This window comes from Schistocerca gregaria, chromosome 4 (genome assembly GCF_023897955.1).
Source record: "Schistocerca gregaria isolate iqSchGreg1 chromosome 4, iqSchGreg1.2, whole genome shotgun sequence".
Taxonomy (NCBI): domain Eukaryota; kingdom Metazoa; phylum Arthropoda; class Insecta; order Orthoptera; family Acrididae; genus Schistocerca; species Schistocerca gregaria.
The window spans coordinates 726,696,801-726,720,176 of record NC_064923.1 but is presented as its reverse complement, the minus strand read 5'-3'; the positions used below and the strand labels follow the sequence as shown (position 1 = coordinate 726,720,176).

Below are 23,376 nucleotides of genomic sequence, written 5' to 3'. Positions count from 1 at the left end.
GAACAGGATCTGCCCCTGTCCCTTCTGTCATCATCACATAACAAGACATGACACCACACTCAATACACACTCCCATTACCGTCACCTACACTCAACGCATACACGTATCACATGCTTGTCACATTTCACGAATCAAACGTGGCATTGTGTACAAAGGAAGGCAAATCTTTCCAGTTAGGGAGCTGCACCTACATCTAGTTAGTTAGTTACATATTCCCTACATGATTTCAACGATTCTTTTCTCGAAATGATGTGAAACGAATCATATTACGAGATATGGCCCCACGATTAGTGTTAACAATAATAAAAACATTATTTTTTAAGTCCTACTATTGCACCTACACTTAAAACAAGGTTTTTTTAGTCCTTTTGATTGCGGCTAGCAGTTTTAAGTAGAACATCGTCAATGGAATAAAAGGAGTTGTCAAGGAGCAAGATTTTAAGTTGAATTTAAATTTCACTTTGCTACTTGTTAGGCATTTTATGTTATATGGCAAATGTTCCAAAGTTTTTATTGTTGCCTATTGAACTCCTTTCTGAGCCGCTACCAGCTTTCATATTGGGTAATAAAGGTCAGTTTTTGCTCTAATGTTGTAGGTCTGGTCACCACTGTTCTTCTGAAATTTTGGTCGATTTTTTATGACGTTTTTCGGTAGGGAATATATGTGTTGTGACTGCGTAGTTAAAATGTCTATCTCCTTGAAGGGAAGCCTAGTAAACCACGCCATGTTGCTGTTACTTGATAACGCAAATGTGATTCTGTTTTAGGCTCATAATTTCGCAATTTCTTGATTGTAAATGTAGTACTGGAGTCTTCCGCAAGTTCTTCGCTTTCGCATACAGAGGAACACACGGTTTCTCCGTCCAATCGCAAATCTCGACATCTGGCAATCGAATATTACGATACTTTATGAGATTATATTCGCTATTTTGATATCAGAAGTTATATACGAAAGGCAATGAGAGCTGCTCTGTATTGTATTTAAGACGAAGACTAACTTGAGAAATTGCTGTTTAAGTTTCAGCACTAGGAGCCAGCCATCCGTCACTCTGGCACTTGTGGGACACACATTCACAGCTCGAATTCATTTGCTGCGATTCGGCTTGCACAACATGATACTTCGAAAGTTACTCGCCTGTCAGTTTTTTGGTTGTGTCTCTCCGCTTCATAGCAAGCTGTGAATGTCTACAGCGACTGGTCGCCCATTCATATTGAACCCGTATAACGTGCTAGGGGATGAAGCCACTTACACATTTATTTTGTTTAAGTGGACTGGGCACTGTGAACAATTTATGGGTTGTCCAAGACAAGAAACCAACTTCTATACTATTTCTTGCACCTTCGTCACGACAGCCAACGACCAGCATGTCAGGAGTAACTTTATGTAGGAGGTGCAATGTGAATATTTTGCTTTGTTTGGGGGCAGCTCTCCACGCTGCTGTATACTGTGCAAGCCCCTTCATCTCTTCATAGCAACTGCAAACTGCGTCCATTTGAACCTGTATTCTGTATTTGAGTCTTTGTCTCGCTAGACAGGTTCACCTCCCCCCCCCCCCAAATTTCCCGCCATTCCCAAATTGATGGTTCTTGGATGTCTCACAAAGTGTCCCATCAAATGATACCTTCTTTTAGTCAAGTTGTGGCGTTAATTGTGTCTTTCCCTATTTATCAATGCAGCAGGGTAGCCTCCTGTCCTCGTACGTTCTCGGTATGCTTGGAGAACCTTACTTTGACAGAACTTGGAAAATCTGACTTTGACAGAAGTAAGATGCAACGCCAGCCTACATTCAAGACCGGTGATTAAGTACCTCAGATCCACTGTGTGCATTTTCACGTCGTGGATGTATTTTTATACGAGATCTAGACTCCTACTTCAACACACTGACTCAAGACAATGTAAACGAGAAAAAGACATGTAAAACTGAGTACTAACTTTCTCGATTTATAAATAACAACAGTCGTATAGAATAACTGAATTGTAAACACCAGGAGTAAAGACGAGCTAGTATATTTGCGCCATTTCCACTCATAAGAAGTTGGAAACCTATATCTTTCGGTAACATTGAGGATAGAGTGGACGATAATGCTCGTAGGGTTCCTTCCTTTCAGAATGGTACAGAATTTTGCGTAGTATCGTAAGAAATATATGTTTGCTCCTAAAATAGATTGAATACACAGCTCCATAACTATTTGACTGTGTACCTTTCAAGTAACATAGCTAGAACAACTTATCGCATTTAAATAATTACGTCAGAAAATCTGTGCGAAATTACATTTCTCACTGAAAAGTGAGATCTTAATATAAGTTAAGTTACTACACTGAAGAGCCAAAGAATCTGATACACCAGCCTAATATCGTGTTGGGCCCCCGCGACCACGCAGGAGTGACGCAACACGACGTGGTATGGTCTCGACTAATGTCTTAATTTGTGCTGGAGTGGACTGACACCGTGAATCGTGCAGAGCTGTCCGTAAATCAGTAAGAGTACGAGGGGCTGCAGAACTCTCCTGAACAGCACGCTGCAAGGTATTCCAGATATGCTCAATAATGTTCATGTCTGGGACGTTTTGTGGCCAGTGAAAGAGTTTAAACTCAGAAGAGTGTTCCTGTAGCCACTCTGTAGCAATTCTGGAAGTGTGGGGTGTCACATTGTCCTGCTAGAATTGCCCAAGTCAGTCGGAATGCACAATGGACCTGAATGGGTGCAGGCGTCAAACAGGATGGTGACGTACGTGTCACTTGTATCTAGCAGTATCAGGGGTCCCGTATCACTCCAACTGCACAAACTTCACACGCCGCACACCATTACAGAGCCTCCACCAGTTTGAACAGTCCCCTGCTGACATTCACGGACCATGAATTCACGAGGCTGTCTCCATACCCCTACACGTCCATTCGCTCAATACAACGTGAAATGGGACGGGTCCGACCAGGCAACATGTTTCCAGCCATCGACAGTCCAATGTAGGTGTTGACGGGCACAGGCGAGGCATGGAGCTCTGTGTCGTGCAGTGATCAAGGGTACACGAGTGGGCCTTCGGCTCGGAAAGCCCATATGGATGATTTTCATTGAATTGTTCACACTGTGACACTTGTTGATGGTCTAGAATTGAATCTGCATCATTTTGTGGTAGGGTTGCACTTCTGTCTCGCTGAACGATTCTCCTCAGTCGTCGTTGGTCCCGTTCTTGCAGGATGTTTTTTCGGCTGCACCGATGTTGGAGATTTGATATTTTACTAGATTCCTGATGTTCACGGTTGTTGTTGTTGTGGTCTTCAGTCCTGAGACTGATTTGATGCAGCTCTCCATGCTACTCTATCCTGTGCAAGCTTCTTCATCTCCCAGTACTTACTGCAACCTAAATCCTTCTGAATCTGTTTAGTGTAGTCATCAGTTGGTCTCCCTCTACGACTTTTACCCTCCACGCTGCCCTCCAATACTAAACTGGTGATCCCTTGATGCCTCAGAACATGTCCTACCAACCGATCCCTTCTTCTAGTCAGATTGTGCCACAAACTTCTCTTCTCCCCAATCCTATTCAATACTTCCTCATTAGTTATGTGATCTACCCATCTAATCTTCAGCATTCTTCTGTAGCACCACATTTCGAAAGCTTCTATTCTCTTCTTGTCTAAACTATTTATCATCCATGTTTCACTTCCGTACATGGCTACACTCCCTACAAATACTTTCAGAAATGACTTCCTGACACTTAAATCTATACTCGATGTTAACAAATTTCTCTTCTTCAGAAACGCTTTCCTTGCCATTGCCAGTCTACATTTTATATCCTCTCTACTTCAACCATCATCAGTTATTTTGCTCCCCAAAAAGCAAAACTCCTTTACTACTTTAAGTGTCTCATTTCCTAATCTAATTCCCTCAGCATCACCCGACTTAATTCGACTACATTCCATTATCCTCATTTTGCTTTTGTTGATGTTCATCTTATATCCTCTTTTCAAGACACTGTCCATTCCATTCAACTGCTCTTCCAAGTCCTTTGCTGTCTCTGGCAGAATTACAATGTCATCGGCGAACCTCAAAGTTTTCATTTGTTCTCCATGGATTTTAACACCTACTCCGAATTTTTCTTTTGTTTCCTTTACTGCTTGCTCAACATACAGATTGAATAACATCGGGGAGAGGCTACAACCCTGTCTTACTCTCTTCCCAACCACTGCTTCCCTTTTCATGTCCCTCGACCCTTATAACTGCCAACTGGTTTCTGTACAAATTGTAAATAGCCTTTCGCTCTCTGTATTTTACCCCTGCCACCCTGCCTACTTGATCCTCTGCTGCCTTCACTAATTCATCCCTCAAAGCTACCCATTCTTCTTCTACTGTATTTCTTTCCCCCATTCCTGTGAATTGTTCCCTTATAGTCTCCCTGTAACTCTGTACAACCTCTGGTTCTTTCAGTTTATCCAGGTCCCATCTCCTTAAATTCCCACCTTTTTGCAGATTCTTCAGTTTTAATCTACAGGTCATAAACAATATATTGTGGTCAGAGTCCACATCTGCCCCTGGAAATGTCTTACAATTGAAAACCTGGTTCCTAAATCTCTGTCATTATATAATCTATCTGATACCTTTTAGTATCTCCATGGTTCTTCCATGTATACAACCTTCTTTCATGATTCTTAAACCAAGTTTTAGCTATGATTATGTTGTGCTCTGTGCAAAATTCTACCAGACGGCTTCGTCTTTCATTTCTTAGCCCCAATCCATATTCACCTACTACGTTTCCTTTTCTCCCTTTTCCTACACTCGAATTCCAGTCACCCATGACTATTAAATTTTCGTCTCCCTTCACTATCTGAATAATTTCTTTTATTTCATCATACATTTCTTCAATTTCTACCGTGAATGTTCACAGTACACTCATGAAATTGTCATACGGGTAAGTACCTACTTCATCGCTGCCGACTATAATACCACGTTTAATCTCACTTAAATGCTGATAACCTGCCATTTTAGTAGCACGAACCGACCTAACAACAGCTCCAGAGACTGGTTTTCTTATACAGAGTGGTCCACTGATCGTGACCGGGGCAAATATCTCACGAAATAAGCGTCAACAGAAAAAACGACAAAGAACGAAACTTGTCTAGCTTGAAGGGGGAAACCAGATGGTGCTATTGTTGGCCCGCTAGATGACGCTGTCATAGTCAAACGGATATCAACTGGATTTTTTTCAATAGGAATCCCTATTTTTACTACACAGTCGTGTAGTACGTAAAGAAATATGAATGTTTTAGTTGGACCACTTTTTTCACTTTGTGATAGATGGGGCTGTAATAGTCACAAACGTGGCAAGGTCACTATCAATAGACCACCCTATATAGGACTTTCCGACCGCAGCGCCATAGTCTTCCTGCTTGCATATATCTGTATTTGAATACGCATGCTTATACCAGTTTCTTTGGCGCTTCAGTGTACATGTTGGACCATCTTCAACAATCACAGATTGCAACGAATAATGGCCTGCACAAAACGTCGGTGTCACTGGTTGTGAAATTCCCTCTTACTCACCTCGAACTGCTGTGTGACGGGATTCAAATCTTTCAGCACATATTCTGTGATGCGGTCTCCATTCTCATCAATAGACACGTTGCCTGCGATTCCTGCAACACGAAACGAGTACCATCACCTAATGAATCATTAATTGTTCTCAGTTACATCTTTGATGGCGAAAATTTTCTATTATTATTACCTTATTTATAATATACATTGCCTGAAAAATAAACTGAAGCACCCGGAAGTGGAGGAGGATAGTAAACGCAACTTCATAAGTTCACAGGGTAAATAGTGCAATTTAAGAGAAAGAAAATTGGAGTCAAATGTTCAGAGAACTTGCCAATATGAGTCCTCGTGATAGTATTACGTCGCTCTCCTTCCGGCCTGCGTGCATGCGCTTATTCTTTGGGAAAAGCGAAATAAAGCTGTTATATCCTCTAGCTTGGCTAGCTGGTTCACAATTCTCTTAACTGGTCTTTTGTATCCTGGACACTGTTGCTGGGACGGAGTTGGCCTTCGACTTCTCGAACATATGTTCAAGAGTGGATATACTTGGGGAATCTTACAGGCTACGGCAGTACTGTCCATAGAGACACGTGTGTTGTGTGAAAGAGAATTGTCCTGATGAAAAGTGTCACCACAGAACCTGTTGCACGTAAATGCCATCCTCCGACCGATACTGCAACCAAATCGGCAGCACATTAGCGAGGCATTCGTCTTCATGGACGACAATTCGCGCCACCGTAGTGCACATCTTGTGAATGACTACCTTCAGGATAACGACATCGCTCGGCTAGAGTGGCCAGCATACTCTCCAGACATGAACCCTATCGAACATGCCTGGGATGGACGGCGAGACCCACCAACCACTCTGAGGAATGTACGCCGAACCGCCGTTAAGGAGTCTGACAATCTGGACCAACAGTGCCTTGATGAAGTTGTGGATAGTATGCCACGACGAATACAGGCATGCATCAATGCAAGAGGATGTGCTTCTGGGTATTAGAGGTAACGGCGTGTACAGCAATCTGGACCACTACCTCTGCAGGTGTCGCCGTATGGTGGTATAACGTGCAATGTGAGGTTTTCATTAACAATAAAAAGGGCGGAAATGATATCCATATTGATCTCTACTCCAGTTATCTACAGAGGTTCCGGAACACTCGGAACCGAGGTGATGCAAAACTTTTTTGATGGATATGATTCGCAATCATTTCTAAAACTGTCGAAAGCGATCTCACTCTCCCACACTGGACAATGCTTCTGTCCCGCCTCCGGGAGGAGTGGTTGGGAGGAGGGGGGGGGGAGGAAAGGAGGAGACAGAAAAGACATCCGGCCACCAACAGTCACTGTTGTTGTTGTTTTGGTCTTCAGTCCTGAGACTGGTTTGATGCAGCTCTCCTTGCTACGCTATCCTGTGCAAGCTTCTTCATCTCCCAGTGCCTACTGCAACATACATCCTTTGAATCTGCTTAGTGTATTCATCTCTTGGTCTCCCTCTACGATTTTTACCCTCCACGCTGCCCTCCAACACTAAATTTGTGATCCCTTGATGCCTCAGAACATGTCCTACCAACCGATCCCTTCTTCTAGTCAAGTTGTGCCACAAACTTCTCTTCTCCCCAATCCTATTCAATACTTCCTCATTAGTTATGTGATCTACCCATCTAATCTTCAGCATTCTTCTGTAGCACCACATTTCGAAAGCTTCTATTCTCTCCTTGTCCAAACAATTTATCGTCCATGTTTCACTTCCATACATGGCTACACTCCATACAAATACTTTCAGAAATGTCTTCCTGACACTTAAATCTACACTCGATGTTAACAAATTTCTCTTCTTCAGAAACGCTTTCCTTGCCATTGCCAGTCTACATTTTATATCCTCTCTACTTCGACCATCAACAGTCACTAACATTGCCAAAAACAGGTTAACATGCCAACCACTTGAAGACACAGAATAAGTCCAGTAAAATAAGAAGAAGAAAAACATTTTCCGTACATGAACTGATGAGCGAAATCATATCAAGTACCTGCCGCAAGACTGATTCATGCCTGGTGGCGTTTTGGGCACAAATGACGCGGTAACGGGAGCATATAAGCGGAGCAGAGGCGATTGAGCAAACATTCTAGTGACGTTTCCAGCTGCAGATGCTGCGTCAATCCAAATACATAAGGTACTTTGACAAATAGGGAGGAGGACTATTAGGGCCTCCCAAACCTGGAAATGAGCATTCTTCAACGGCAGCCTTGTAGGCTGTTCACGTGCTATTGTCCTGAGCAGTCTAATACAACAAGATGAATTGGAGCTTGCACCTAAGAACAGTACATCATAAAATGGCCATCGACTGCCTCTAGTCGTTACATCTGCTTGCTCTGCAATGCTCAGGAGGAGTAAGATGCTCTTCTGACACCATTCTGAGTGTCAGTGCACCTTGGGAAGCAACTCCGACTTGACCGACTTACACGTGATGACAGCCACTTCGTTTATTGCCTGTGTTCAAGAACATTTCTGTGTGACATACAAACATCGACCCATCTACAAAGTCAGCTGTGAGTAGCTTCATTTAAACTTCTCCATGGACAGTCGTCATTGTCAAACAGATGGGCAGCAATGTGACATTTGGTCTGTTTTGGACAGTGCCATGTCAGTGCCACCACCACCACCACTACCGTCACTTGGCCTCGAATCCCTGTCCGCCACCTGACCTTTCGGGTGCTAAGAGAACTCAGTATTGTGCCACCTTCATGAAGCTACGACGCGGGTGATTTAGACTCTGCCGAGGTACCAACACAGGACTTTCTCGCCCTGTAACCCTCGTGGGGATTAGCGGTCCGACGTATTCATCCCGAAGCAGTTACGTCTGGTCAACCCCTCAATGGACAGGAAACACGATACTCAAATGAGGCAGCAATGGCCCTAGCCGTGAGTGCACCAAGGCTGGATCTGAGGCCATGGTACTGCGAGAAACCGTAACGGCGCATTCGCCTAGCTTGCCATCGACACTAGCACCTTCAAAATCACATGATTCTAGCCAAAGTGCAATAAAGGAGGTCTTGTAGTAGTGAACTGCCTTCTCATGTTGCACCTGCGCCCATCATCGTCAGTGAATCGCCATCTACAGCTAGCCACCCAGGTAACGCCACAATAAATGATTCAGAGGTTTGTCTTCTCCTGCTACGCAGTGATGCCTCGGAAAGTTGTAGAAGGCCGGTGAAACCACAAGTAGGTGACAATGTGCTGGACGTCTACCCCTCGTCACAGGTCATGGAGGACGAGAGCTTCTCCGCTCTGAGGACAGGCAGCGATGTGCGACAGATCTGATGACAGAGTACGAGGGTTCGAACTTGAATAGTGGCAACTATTTTTCACAACCGATACAAAAGAGTTACATGCTTGCACCTTTTACTGTCGTTCAGAGTAGTCACCAGTGTTGTGTAGAACCCATTGCCAGCGATATGGAAGGTGTAGTATACCATTAGCAGAGCCTGTTCTATTGGTAGTGCGAATGGAGCGGTCTACCGCCTGTCGAATCTCTGGAACAGTTCCGAAGCGAATGCTTCGGAATCAAATCAAAGTCACAAGAACTTAAATCCGGGGAGTATAGTGGATGGCACAGTACTTCCCAGTCCCATCGACCGAGCAGAGCAGCCACACCTTGCGCTTTATGCACCCGCGCATTGTCGTGCAAAATGATGGGTGGGTTGCGGAAAACGTGTCGCCGCTTCTTTCGCAGCGCTGGTCGCAGGTAATGCTCCAAAAATGAACAGTAATACTTTGCTTTGACGGTCTGCCGAGGAGGAACTTAATGCGTTAGGATAAGCCCATCACAGTCGTCCACGAGAATCACCGTAAGTTTAGACCGCTCCATTCGCATCATCAACAGAACAGGCTCTGCTAACAGTGTACTACGCCTTCCACATCGATGTCAACGGGATCTAGACAACGCTGTTGTCTAGTTTGAAGGACAGTAACTCTTTTGTATCGGTTGTGAATAAATAGTTGCCACTATTTAAGTTCCAACCCTCGTATAATGCTGGTATAGGAACATGCGTTTCGCAGTACACATGCTACACCTAATCGGGTGAATCACGTTTCTTGTCACAACAACGCTTTAATGCCCCATTTTCGCTTCCTTGATCCAGCAGCGCGAAATTTACGTGAACCGCGTTACCTGCGGGTACACATTTGGTGCCACGTACCTCAGGAAACCTACCTACGACATGTCGAATCTAAGCAACCAAGAATCGCTACCGTATTGCGCTGCGTAGCATTTACCTGCACCGTCCTGACAGATACGTTCGTCGTACGTCTTACATTGATTTCCACGATTCTTTCACGTAGTGTTGCTTGACCGTTAGCGTTGACAACTCTACGTAAATACCGCTTCTCTCGGCCGTTAAGTGAAGGCCGTCGGTCACTGCATTGTCTGTGTTGATAGGAATGCCCGAAATCTGGTATTTTTGGCACACTCTTTATATTGTAGATCTCGGAAAATTTAATTCCGTGAAGATTTGAGAAATGTAATGTCCCATTCGTCAATCTTCAACTACCATTCGGCGTTCAAAATCTGTTGATTTTTGTCATGCTGTCCTAATCAGGTCGGATATTATTTCATATAAATCACCTGAATAGAAATGACAGCTCCACAAATTCACTGCCTTCTTTATGTCTTATATACCGCCATCTGTATACGTGCTTATCGCTAGCCGACGACTTTCGTCATCGCAATGTAACATTTGTTTTACACCTTTCTCTATTTAAGCGTAGCTGGTTTTTCACTGTGTGGATCCCACTGCAGAGGAATAGTATACCGAACATGAGCTTTCCTCGCAATCTTTTCTGTTTCCCCTCCATGACAGTAAGTACACATTTGTGCGATATTGCTAGTTATTGGTGTTCACTTGGTGCAATGTGCGTAGGAAATGCTCGATTAATCTTCTCAGAAAATCGAGGAAACAATACCTTTACTGGCCTTCAAAGTGATCACAATTAGCAGCAACAGTCTTCTGATGTCGGTTGCAAGGCTTTTGTAAACTATCAGCAAACACTTCTTGCGGACTGTATCCAAACACCATGCGTTGTTGGATACACGCATTATTAGAGGCGATGAGATTGTTGGATACACGCATCATTGGCAGGGGATGAGACCGGTTTTTGCCACTATGATTCGGAGCCCAATCAACAGTCAGTGGCATTGTTTTACCGCCCTTGCCGCCTTCCTCGGGTAGAAATTCATGATGCATCTACATCTACATCCATACTCCGCAAGCCACCCGATGGTGTGTGGCGGAGGGTACCCTGAGTACCTCTATAGGTTCTCCCTTCCAATCCAGTCTCGTATTGTTGGTGGAAAGAAAGATTGTCGGTATGCCTCTGTGTGGGCTCTAATCTCTCTGATTTTATCCTCATGGTCTCTTCGCGAGATATACGTATGGGGGAGCAATATACTGCTTGACCCGTCGTTGAAGGTATGTTCTCGAAACTTCAACAAAAGCCCGTACCGAGCGACTGTGCGTCTCTCTTGGAGAGTCTTCCACTGGAGTTTATCTACCATCTCCGTAACGCTTTCGCGATTACTAAATGACCCCGTAACGTAGGGCGCTGCTCTCCGTTGGAACTTCTCTATCTCCTCTATCAACCTCATCTGGTACGTAACCCACACCGGCGAGCAGTATTCAAGCAGTGGGCAAGCCTTTGCTGCCGACAAATGATATCAACATCGTCTTAACCTTAGATTTTGTCAGCCGACTTTTTTTGGGTGGTGCATAAGACGATGAATACCACTCCTTTGACTGTCTGTCGTGCTACAGATCGTAATGGTAACAAACAGGTCTCATCTCCTGTAATGATGCGGAAATCAGCAGCGCGTGGCCACGATGTTTCGAGAGATCACCGGGCGAGGTGCCGCAGTAGTCTGCACACTTGACTCGCATTCCGGAGAACGATGGTTCAGATCCACGTCCAGCCACCCTGATTTACCCAATCCGTGATCTTCCTAAATCTCTTCAGGCAAATGCCGTCATGGTACCTTTGAAGGGGCACGGCCGATTTCCTTCCCCATCCTTCCCTAATCCGAGCTCCAATGACCTCGTTGTGGACGGGACGTTAAAACTAATCTCCACCTCCTCCTCGAGGGATTCCATAACAGGAGTTTTCTGCCAGTTTCCAACAGGTTTACAACTGAGATGGGAACTGTGTTGTAGCGAATGGCAATTGCTTTGAAGGCTAGTAAAAGTATTTTCTTTGTTACTCTTATTCCCTTTATTTTCTGAGACCGTTAACCGCACATTTCAGTCGCACGTTGTACATAAAATTGTAATTACTACCAACATATAAATATTTAAAAATCGCCAATGCAATAGCCAATTCGCTAGTTCATGAATTGACGAAACGAGTTTAGGTATGATTCGATCAAAACTTTTATCTTATGTTTGAGCCGTGGCGCTCGTTACTGGCGCGCCAGTCTCTTGGGTGTCCGTTATTGATCCTTCGATGTTTCTTATCATTGCTTGTCTTGTTGTTTTCCGCATTCGCGGGGCGAGTGGCAATTGAAGTTTGCTCGGGCAACCTGCTGAGACGCCGCGAGGTACGAGGTGGGAAGGAACCACGTAAATGTGGAGCTTATTGTACGCGGTCTGCCGGTTCAAGATGGAGGATACGTGTTGTCTGCCTGCCTGTCTGCTCTTCTGATTTTGCTCGCCGTGCCTTGCGACCACCTAACTTGGGTTGCTGCCTGGTGTATCTTACATGAGCCATACCGGACGTCCAGCAGAAGTTAAGCAGCCTTGTGTTTCTTTTAAGGAAAAGGAGCAAATGTATAAGACTTTTTGTAACCAATTTTGGTGGCCTCTTAAGTGTGGCCTTAGCGTTTACACTGCCTTTGGGTAGAGCTAATTCTTTTAAATTTTAATAGTTGGGGTTCCCTGTCCTTTATACTCTTTTGGGGGTCTTATTTGAATTTTCTCTTTGGAGTTCCTTTCTCGTGCTTGTTTAAATGTTTACTTGTATCTCGGGAAGTGACTCCTGGTTAAAACTCGGATAAGGTGTTTGATGTTACTGCCGCCTCCGGCATTCATCTTTTCAATTAAGTGTTCTCATCCCTTCGAGCGACCTGGTGTCACTCCTCGTTAATTAATACAGGGTTTATGTGTACTTAATTTTCAATTGGCCATTTGAATTAATATTTTAGAGCGCAGTATAGCAGTAAGGCAACCTCATTGTATACCACCTTGTACTCCGGTCTAGTACCTTAATTTTCAGTGGCGCGAGATAACTCCACTACCGGTTTTACTGATGTGCTCCCTTCAAAATCTTGTCTTGTATAAGTCTGCCCCAAGTGTGTCTGGGAACACAGAGACGAGTTTTAGTGTGACTTCAGTGCTAGTCAGAATTTTCATTTTGGCTTGGCTTCTACAGAAGAGTTTGAGTGGAGCTTAGTGTGTTTGATTTGTTATTCATTCAATTACTGTAAGTTTGTTTATTTAGTGGGGAGCAAGACATTTAAAGACTGTTGGTATTAACTCCCCTAGTTGCTGGATGTTGCTAATTCGTTCCAAATGACCTACTACTTATTCAATGACAAGGCTGTGGTTAGTTGGTTACTGTGAGTACAAAATCACGCTATTTATTTGTTGCCGAAATTTTTGAAGTGTCTGTGTCGTGATTCAATCACTAGCTACGTGTTTTAGCTGAATTGATATAAACCTTACATTGCCTCCTTAAAATTTGTTGCACCAGAAACCCTTAAGAGAACTAAGTTTTGCCATTGCTTATGTTAACCTTTACTGGGAGCAATAAAATGTGTATTTCTCTGATGTAATAAACGAGTGACAAAAGAAAAAAGCAAAGGGGCCTGGTCCTTCCTATTGTTTGTAACACGTATCAATGTTTATTATGCAAAAATCGTTCTCTGGATCTAAATCCTGCTGTTGGTTGACACAAATCGGTTACAGGAAAGCTGACACGTATAGATATACCTCATTAAATTCCTGTGAGTTATTAACGCTGCCCCATCTGTTCTCGTTGCAGATAATCGGACTGCGTGATACAGAATAGTATGAAATATTACACGTAGTGCTCTTGTTAGAATTTATGTACAATTAATTTAATTAACATTTATGTTCGAACTAATGACCGGCGTAATTCTCGCCCCCTTATAAAATGCTATCCGATGGGATTTAGCGCATAATATTTGGAAGCGTCCTCCATTCTATCCCCATTACTTGCCTCCTACCCTTCCACTTCCCCAACCAGCGCTACAGTTCTACGTTCCAGTCTTAGTGATACAAGATCAATATTTACTTTTCTCATGTACTATCCTAATTGTTACTCCACAAATTAAACCATTATTTTTACGTCATTCTACGTCGTTTTCCACTATTCTGCTTACAGTCAATTCAGTGGATATAGAGAACTCAGATGTGCACTGCTGTTTCCACTGTTACAAGCTTTAAGTGGGAAGCATAGAACTTAAGCTATGGAGCACAACTCACTTTACTCTATTCATCAAAAGTATACTGTGTGGACCGAGCGAGGTGACACAGTGTTTAGAACACTGGACTCACATTCGAGAGGACGACGGTTCAAACCCGCGTCCGGCCATCCTGAATTAAGTTTCCTGTGATTTCCCTAAATCGCCTCAGGCAAACGCCGGGATGGTTGCTTTGAAAGGACATGGCCGAATTCCTTCCCTAATCCGATGGGACCCATGACCTCGCTGATTGGTCCCCTCCCCTCGCCCAGATCAACCAACCAACCTACACTGCCCGACAAAAAGGTGAAATATCTAGAGTACATGGACGGATGTCGAGGTAACTTAGTACATTTGCCCACCATCGGCGAGCGTGTAAATGATTAGAGTAGGGTGATTTGTGTTCACGATTATAGTTGTTGCCCGGCCTCGTAGATTATGCAAGTGACCTGAAGAGCCTCAGATGTTGAGTGATCAGTCTCAAGGACACTGAGATGCCGCCTGCACATGTGAGACAATGTTATCAGTACTTGATAGCGTTTCAGATGGGCTTTATTTTGGGTCTCCATTTGGCCGGATGATCGAATCATGCAATACTCAGATTTTTAGGGCATTCGGATTTGACAGTGGTCCGATTCTGAACTACGTAGGTCCATGAGAGCAGCCATACTCGTCGACATGTTTCGGTCGATCATGTCTAACAAACACGAGCGACGATCGCTGTATGTAGCACCACACATATCGTAACGCCTTCACATCTGCGGCTGCCATCGAAATAATGAATTCCCTGCAACATTCTGCGTCATCCCACACCACTGGTCGGACATCAGCGCAGCCGAACTAGGAGACGACTGTCCCTAGGGTAGCCTACCGCAGCAAAGCCGGCTGTGTTCTAAGTTGTGCCCTACAAGAAAGCAAGGCCTTCTGATGAATGGCGTCATATTGTGTTCAGCAATGAATCGCGCTTCTGCGCTACTCCTGATGATTTTGGAGTGGCACAGCGGTGTCACTCTTGATGTCATGGTACGGGGAGCGGGGGCCACTGGAAATACGGACCCCACAACGAATCCGTGACGTCACACTAGCCTTGCCCGACATATATCGCACTACTGTGTTCAAATCTAAGAAACAGCAGACGATAAAATCTAACTCAAAACTATGTCACACGGGTTTCTGAGACACTATCCTTTATCCATCTCCAGTATCTAAACACATGCAAAGAACACAGGGAAATGAATAAATATGAAAATTTTGCATATATTTACATGGAAAACTGAAGTCTTGTATGTGAGACTTGCGTCAGCAAGGGGTAACGGAACAAATATACTCAAGCATATCACACTTATTAACAAAGAACGCTTCGTTTTTGAGATAATCGAAAGAACATGTTGCCCTTGCAGCGAAATACCATTTTTAAGTCAGACATGCACATATTTGTAGACTTCTTAGTCCTTCTTTATGTAAAAGTATATTAACCAATGTTTCGTCAGCGATTAGCGTCTGTCTCTGAAATCCGATTATGAAGAGTCTACTAAATATTTGTTTACGGCTGCTGTAGCTTCTGCAGGGGACTCAAAATGTTCGCTATTTTGAAATCTTGCTTTTTGTTCCACCGAGTGATTGTCCAATGGTGAGAATCTGAAGAAGACCGTGAACCGATATTTGTGGATAGATATTTGTGAAGAAAGTTGGTTATCTTATTGTGTACCTCAGACCTATTCTCTCGTATAATACATCCACACAACGGGTACGTTAGTTTAATCTGTTAAGCCTCACACTTTTTAGCATTTAATCTCCATCATATTCAGTTTCAGGGATAAGCTTTCAAGGCTGTTCCACCTTCGCGAGTCAGTGTTACTCATGCCATCTCTGTTTGGAACTACCAATAATACTTTTTATACACTGTCTGAAAAAAAATCGCAACACCAAAAAATAATTCATGTTGAGCAATGGAATTTCTGGAATACATTTTTCTAGGTAACATGTTCAAGTGACTGATACTGCAAGATCGCAGGTTAATGCGAGCCCCAGATAAGCCACTGCGAAGGTAAAACGCTGTTACATTAATAACTGGTGTAACCGCCTGTATGATCAGTGCAAGCATGCAAACGTGAATCCACAGCGCTGTACAGGTGCCGAATGCCAGTTTGTGGGATAGACGTTAACGCCCGTTGCGCTTGGACTGTCAATACACGAATGTTTAATCCTATTTGTGTAGCTGTCACCCTATGGTGTCCCATACGTGCTCGATTAAAAACAAATAAGATGATCAAGCAGGTCATGTGGACACTCTGTGGATCATGTTGCGTTACATCAGTGGTGTGTGCGCGAGCGCTATCCTGTTGTAAAACACCCTGTTCATTATTGGCAGAGCAACAGATCGAATCGCCAGAGTGGCATACAAATTTTCAGTCCTGTTGTCTTACGAAATCGCACCGCAGGTGTAGGTCCAGTGTGTATAGCAACCAGACAAGTTGGTTACTGGTCCTCAGCTGGTCTCCATCTAACCAGCACAAGGCCATCACTGGCACCAAGGCAGAGCAAGCTTTCATTAGGAAACACAGCAGACGTCCACCTTGCCCTCGAATGAGGCCTCATTTGAAACAACTGACGTCGCAAATGGTGGTGGTTTGGCTTCGTTGGAATGCTCGCTGCAGGTCGTCCGGCTCGGAACTATACTTGAAATAACCGATTTGTAACAGTTCGTTAAGTCACCACGGTGCCAACATCTGCTCATATTGCCGCTGTAGATGCAGTACGATGTGCTACACCCGTAAGCCGAACTCGATGGTCTCCTCTCTCGGTAGTGCCACGAGGCCGTCTGCTGGCCGTTTTTCTTGCAACAGTACATTCGCGTTGTCACCGATGCTAGCAGTCATGTACAGTGCCTACATTTCTCCAAGTCCTCCAGCAATAAAGCAGAAGAAACATCGAACATCTCTATTGCACGACCTCGTTGCACCTTATTTTTTATATCTCTTTATACAGTGCAACGCAAACCCGCCAGGGTAGCCGAGAGCGCTAACGCGCTACTTCCTGGACACGAGTAGGCACGTCGGCCCCTGATCGAATCCGCCCGGCGAATTAACGACCAGCCTGGATGTGGTTCTCAGGCGGTTTTCCACATCCCTATAGGTGAATACCGGGCTGGTCCCCATGTTCCGCCACAGTTACACGCGTCGCAGACATTTGCAACACGTTCGCACTATTTCACGATTTACACTAGATGCAGAGTGCTGGGATACACTGATTCCGTCCTGGGGGGTTCGTGGTGGCGGCAGCAAGGGCATCCAGCCATCCCTAAAGCTAACCTTGCCAAATCCGTTGTAACCACGCCGGCCCTGCGATCGCTGCGGGACTATGGTGTCAGCGAAAGAAAGAAAGAAAGATACAGTGCAATGCAAAATTATCAATAGAGCAAGATTTTTATCTCCATCATGGTCTTTTATAAAACTTAATTAGTTACTAACACACTTTAACCTTCTAACTTGTTCTTATTATCTCGACCCTACAAAACTGGGTCCCTCGTTCGGATATCGAGGCTATGCCTCCCTCACGCCAAGGCAAAGGGGAGTGTTGTGGCTGGTGGGCGGAAGGCCGTCTTCACTTGGTGTTTCCGGAGAATTTGTCCTATCTTCCCGGACAACGCGCCACAAAAACAACACGGGCACTGCTTGGTAATGTGGACTACAGTAATCCGTTGTTATCAGACAGTCCCTCAATGTGGTGAGACATATATAGGTCGGATGGGAACACCAAAGGCATCCTAGATCGCAGCAGCTTAGAAAATCGGGCAGTAGCAGAATACTACCCGAAGTAATTACATGGAATGGTTATCACCACAACAAGATTCTGAAACAGAGTAAAACTTCTGGGACTGTGTCATTAAGAAATCTATTACGATTCGAGTAAGCGAACCGCCAAAAAATCTTGATAGATGATACATCATGAGTAATGCATTGTCGTGCTCAAAAACAGAATTGGGAAATCAGACACTGAAGTGACGTAGGGGAATGTGGACGAACAGCAAGCAGCGGTATGGCCCCACACCTAGTCGAAGCACTGTGTCGGCGGGAGCAGTGGGGGATCAAGGAGGAGGGGGGGGGGGGAGATAAAAGCGGGGTCTCCCCCCTCCACCTATCAGTCACATCATCCGCGAACTATTTCAACTTTGGAAGTACTTGTAAGATGTATAATGTAAGCATGCAATAGATAACAGGAGGAGGTGGACTATTCATACATCAGTTAGAAAGTAGCGTAATAGCATTGAGGTGAACTACTGGTGGATCAGTTACGCATTTTCAGTTTTCTGTCTTGTGTATGTGAAATTTTCCAATCGATGTCAAACATCTTGATGAGATTACAACAGATGCAAGACATATATTTCACAGTTGTATCAATTTCTCTTCACCTGACTGAATCAGTACATCTAGACGGCTGTGATGTATACTACTCGGTTTTGTTAATAATCATTGACTGTTCCCTATCTTCGAAACAACGACAAATTAGCTGTTTCGTTATGAAGAAGCAATTCTTGTTTTGCCACATTTTCGCTTGCTGCAGCTGTCAGAATTGCAGCTTAGTATGCAGTTCTTGTATATACAGAATAGAAACATAGAGCTGCTGAATATATGAAAGAGAATGCGCTTTAAGAGGCAAATTTTCACTCAAAATATCTTGAGAAAAATAAACTTACAGCGCCTCTCTGCAGCCGAAAGGTAAAGTGAACATCTGGTAAAGGAAAGAAGGCAGGCAGAAAACAAGAAACCAGAAGAGAAGCATTGAACGGAAAAAGGACCACGACCCCAAATCTTGGACCTTCTAAAGAGGTGACATAAGAAAAATTGTTACGTTGAACTTTTAATTGCAGTTACTGAAAATTATGTACGAGGGTGAGTCAAATGAAAACCTTAAATTTGTAATAATCCTGTAAGTTGGTAAGTGTACTACAAACAGCTTGTAGAACGGCCTGTAGGTGGCAGCATATTGCAGATGCACACATACCGTCGCAGTATCAGTATAAAGATGGTCGCCCCACTTGCGACTTGCACCAGGAAGGACCAGCGTTCTGTTATTCGGTTTTTGCGTAGTGAAAGTGTGAAACATACTGAAATGAAGGTTGAATATGGTGATGCATGTTTGCCACAGCCGCAAGTCTGCAAACAGAGTAGGAAGTTCGCAACTGGTGTGACTTCTGTGTCAGATGCTCCTCGTCCAGGTCAGGCACAACGAGTTGTGACTCTACAGAAGATTGCAGCAGTTGAAGCCATACTGAAGGAAAACCGCCGAGTGACATTGAATGACATTGCAACATGCTTACAGATTAGTTACGGGTCAGCACACCACACTGTGCGTGATGTGCTCCAGTTTTACAGTGTCTGCAAGATGGGTGCCACGGCAGTTGACTCCTGAAATGAGAGAACGACGTGTTGATGCTTGTGAAGAACTTCTTCGGCACTCTGAACGAGAAGGTGATGGCTTCCTTGCAATAATAGTTACTGTGGAAGAAACCTGGGTTCACTTCCACCAACCGGAACCGAAGAGAGGGAGCAAGAAATGGCGCTATTCCCCATCACCAAAACCAAATAAGTTTCGAACAGAACCATTAGCAGGGATGGTTACGCTGACTCTCTTTTGGGACGAAAAAAGGGTCATTTAGGAGCATTTAGAAGGACCACTGTTACCAGTGCATCATACACAGATCTCCTAAAAAATCATCTGCCGGCTGCAATCAAATCAAAGCGACGTGGATTGCTGTCAGCAGTTGTCCTTCTGCAATATGACAATGCAAGGCCCCACACTACCCGTACAACAGTTGCAGCAATCACAGACCTGAATTTTGAGCGTCTTCCTCATCCACACTACTCACCAGTCCTGGCCCCAAGTGATTTCCACATGTTTGGACCACTCAAAGACGCAATTGGAGGAAAGAAGTTCCGTTCTGATGAAGAGCTACACCGCGCAGAGCATGAGTGGTTGCGCGGTCTACCAAAAGAATTATTTTCTATAGGAACTTATGCACTTTATAAGCGCTGGAGGACTAACATTGAGCATGGTGGAGATTATGTTGAAAAGTGATACAGCTTTGTATCACTTCTGCACAATAAGCAATATTTAAAAAATATTTAATGTTTTCATTTGACTCATCCTCGTCCTTACAAGTTCATGTATCTTTTTCTCTAAATCTATGAAGCCTACACTTACGAAATTTTTGACACTTGTTTCTATAAACCCAATAATCTTTGTCTGAAGAGCAAATTTTTAAGTTATGTGTGTAAACCATGATATGGAGTGAAGGGCTTAGAATTTTTCATGAGTGCTATATATTATACTTACAGAAATACAATTAAAAATATTATAATTTTCTTACTCGTTACATTCAAAAACCTTCACAAGAGATGTTTGCTATATGTAAAGAGATTAAACACAGGAAATTCTGTAGATGTCTGTTTATTAGTTTCTGAGAAAAAGGCACATATATTATCTTTTTTTAATGCCCTTTTTTAAATTCCATGAAAAAGTTAAATATATATAATTGAAGGAACTTAAGAGAACGTGTGTCGATCTTATGTAAGGGAGGGTACAAAATTTCAGTTTTGTATCTTAAAATTTTTGGAGTTGGGCGTCTTCTAAGTAGTGTCAGCATTTCATGAAGGTGCCCCTTAATAGACATACAGGAGGATCATTACAAGTTCGCACCGAAATTAGAACATAAAAACCACTTGCCTGCGAAGGTCCTGTTCCACATCCTGCGGACGACGGCCTGTCCGTCCATCTCAGAACCGCCGTAGAAGAGCGTCTCGTTGAGGGCGATGGCGTACAGCAGCACGGCGTCGTAGAACGCCGTTACGAACGTCGAGATGGTCTCGGAGCCGAAGGTGTAGTTGTAGTCGGCGCGCGCCACCTCCTTCACCTGCTGCGAGAACCTGCGGTAGGCGTCGCTGTGCGGCGTCGCCGCCGTCACCGTCAGCAGAGCCTCGTAGGCGCGGCGCGCGCGCTCGTTGCGCTCCGGGGGTTCCCCGGGCACCAGCCACGGCTGCGTCACGTCATCGCTGCTGTCCATGCTGCCAACACAACGCGCGAAACCAATCTGCACAGGGCGAGGACGCTGCACTTTGCGTGTCAGTGGTACAAGAGTTCAGGTCTGAGCCTCATCTGATCTAGTCGTGAGCCTTCATTTCGTCTACATCCACATCTGCATCAGTACTCTGCAAGCAGAGGGTACTTCTGGTGCCATTCATGGATCCCCCCCCCCCCCCCCCCCATTGCCTTACCTGTTCAGCTTCCCAATGGCACATGTATCGGTAACCCTTAGTATTAGTTCTAATTACTTGAAATTTTGTGTCGTACTCATCTCGCGAGATCTACACTAAGAGGTCAAAAGTATCCGGACACCTGGCTGAGAATGACAAGTTCGTGGCGTCCTCCATCGGTAACGTTGGAATTCAATATGGTGTTGGCCCACTCTTAGCCCTGACGACACCTTCCTCTCTCGCACGCATACGTTCAATCAGTTGGTGGAAGGTTTCCTGGGGAATGGCAGCCCATTCTTCACGGAGTACTGCTCTGACGAGAGGTATCGATGTCGGTTGGTGAGGGCTGGCACGAAGTCGGTGTTTCAAAACATCCAAAAGATGTTATTGTCGTGTAACCTATCCGACACAGGATGTGTTCGATCGTGTTGAAAAATGCAATCGCCGTCCCCGAATTTCTCTTCAGAAGTGGGAAGCAAGAAGGTCCTTAAAACATCAATGTAGACCTGTGCTTTGATAGTGCCAAGCAAAATAACTAGGGGTGCAAGCCACTCCATGAAAAAAACGACCACACCATAACACCACCGCGTCCCAATTTCACTGTTAGCACTACACACGCTGGCAGATGACGTTCGCAGGACATTCACCATACCCGCACCCTGCCATCTTATCGCCACATTGTGCACCGTGACTCCACACAAGACTTTTCTACTGTTCAATCGTCCAATCTTAACGCACCTTACAGCAAGCGAGGCACCGTTTGGCATTTACCTGCGTGATGTGTAGCTTATGAGTAGCCGCTCGACTATGAAATCCAAGTTTCGTCACCTCCTGCCTAACTTCATAGTACTTGCAGTGGATCCTAATTTAGTTTGGATTTCCTATGTGATGCTCTGCTTAGATGCCTGCCAATTACACATTGCCACCCTCTTCAACTGTCGGCGGTCTCTGTCAGTCAACAGACGAGGTCGGCCTGTACGCTTTAGTGCTGTACGTGTCCCTTCAAATTTGCACTTCACTGTCACATCGGAAACAGTGGACCTAGGGATGTTTAGGAGTGTGGAAATCTCGCATACAGACGTATAACATAAGTGACACCACATCACCTGACAACGCTTGAAGTCCATGAGTTCCGCGGAGCACCCCATTCTGCTCTCTCATGAATTCTATTGACGACTGAGGTCGCAGATACGAAGTACCTCGCAGTAGGTGGCAACGCAATGGTCTTAATATGAAAAACGTATACACACTGTGTATGTGGGAGTGAGTAATATCTAGTCTGACCCTTCTCGGAAAGTACTCTCTCGGAATTCCAGTAATATATCTCTCCGTGAAGGCCACCGCCTCTCTTGTAACGATTGCTACATAAGTTGTCCGATTCTTCCAAGAAATTACTCTCTCGAAATTTCAGTACTAAGTCTCTCTGCGAAGCACAACGCCTCTCTTGCAGCGACTGGCAGTGGAATTTGTTTAGCATCCCTGTAGCGCTCTGACGCCGACCAAACGATCCACTGACGAAACGCGCCACTCCTCGTTGAATCTCCTTTATCTGTTCTATCAGTCCTTCCAGGTAAGGGTCTCACATTGATGAACAATATTTAAGAATCGAACTAACAAGCGTCTTCTGAGCCATTTATTTAACGGACGAGTTTCATTCCCTTAAAATTCTTTCTACGAATATCAGTCTGGCGTATGTTTTTCTGTTATTTATTTTATTTTGCCATATGTTACTCTACATAGTTACTCCTAGGCATACTACACGAGGTTCTGTTTCGAATACTGTGTTATGAATAGATTAGTTGTACAGTAGTGGATTTCTTTTCCTATGATGCACAATGTTATATTGATTCAGGTTCAGGTTCAATTGCCAGAGACTGCACCATTCATCAATCTGGTGTATGTTATTTTGTAGATCGGTACTGTCTTCTGGCGTTCCAACTTTCTTACAGACAGACGTATCATGTGTGAACAGTCTTCCGACGCTTTCAAATAGAGCATTTACACACATTGTAAACAGCAACGGTCATGTCACATTGCCTTGAAGTACTGCGGATATTACCTTTGCATCTGTAGATTTTATTCCATTAACAGCGACATGTAGAGTTCTATCTGCAGGAAAGTCCTGA

At 44.3% G+C, this 23,376-nt stretch overlaps 1 protein-coding gene across 1 annotated transcript in view; it reads right to left on the bottom strand.

The window, feature by feature from the left end:
• The window catches only part of LOC126267585 (atrial natriuretic peptide receptor 1-like), a 323,447-nt gene extending 302,615 nt beyond the window's left edge, over positions 1-20,832 (bottom strand). The window contains exons 1-2 of the mRNA XM_049972878.1: positions 20,724-20,832; positions 5,539-5,630 (exon numbers count right to left, since the gene is read on the bottom strand). Coding sequence (XP_049828835.1) covers positions 5,539-5,630; positions 20,724-20,772 — 141 coding nt within the window. The 5' untranslated portion in view covers positions 20,773-20,832. The remainder of the gene's footprint in view (positions 1-5,538; positions 5,631-20,723) is intronic.
• Between the last annotated feature and the right edge of the window lie 2,544 nt (positions 20,833-23,376).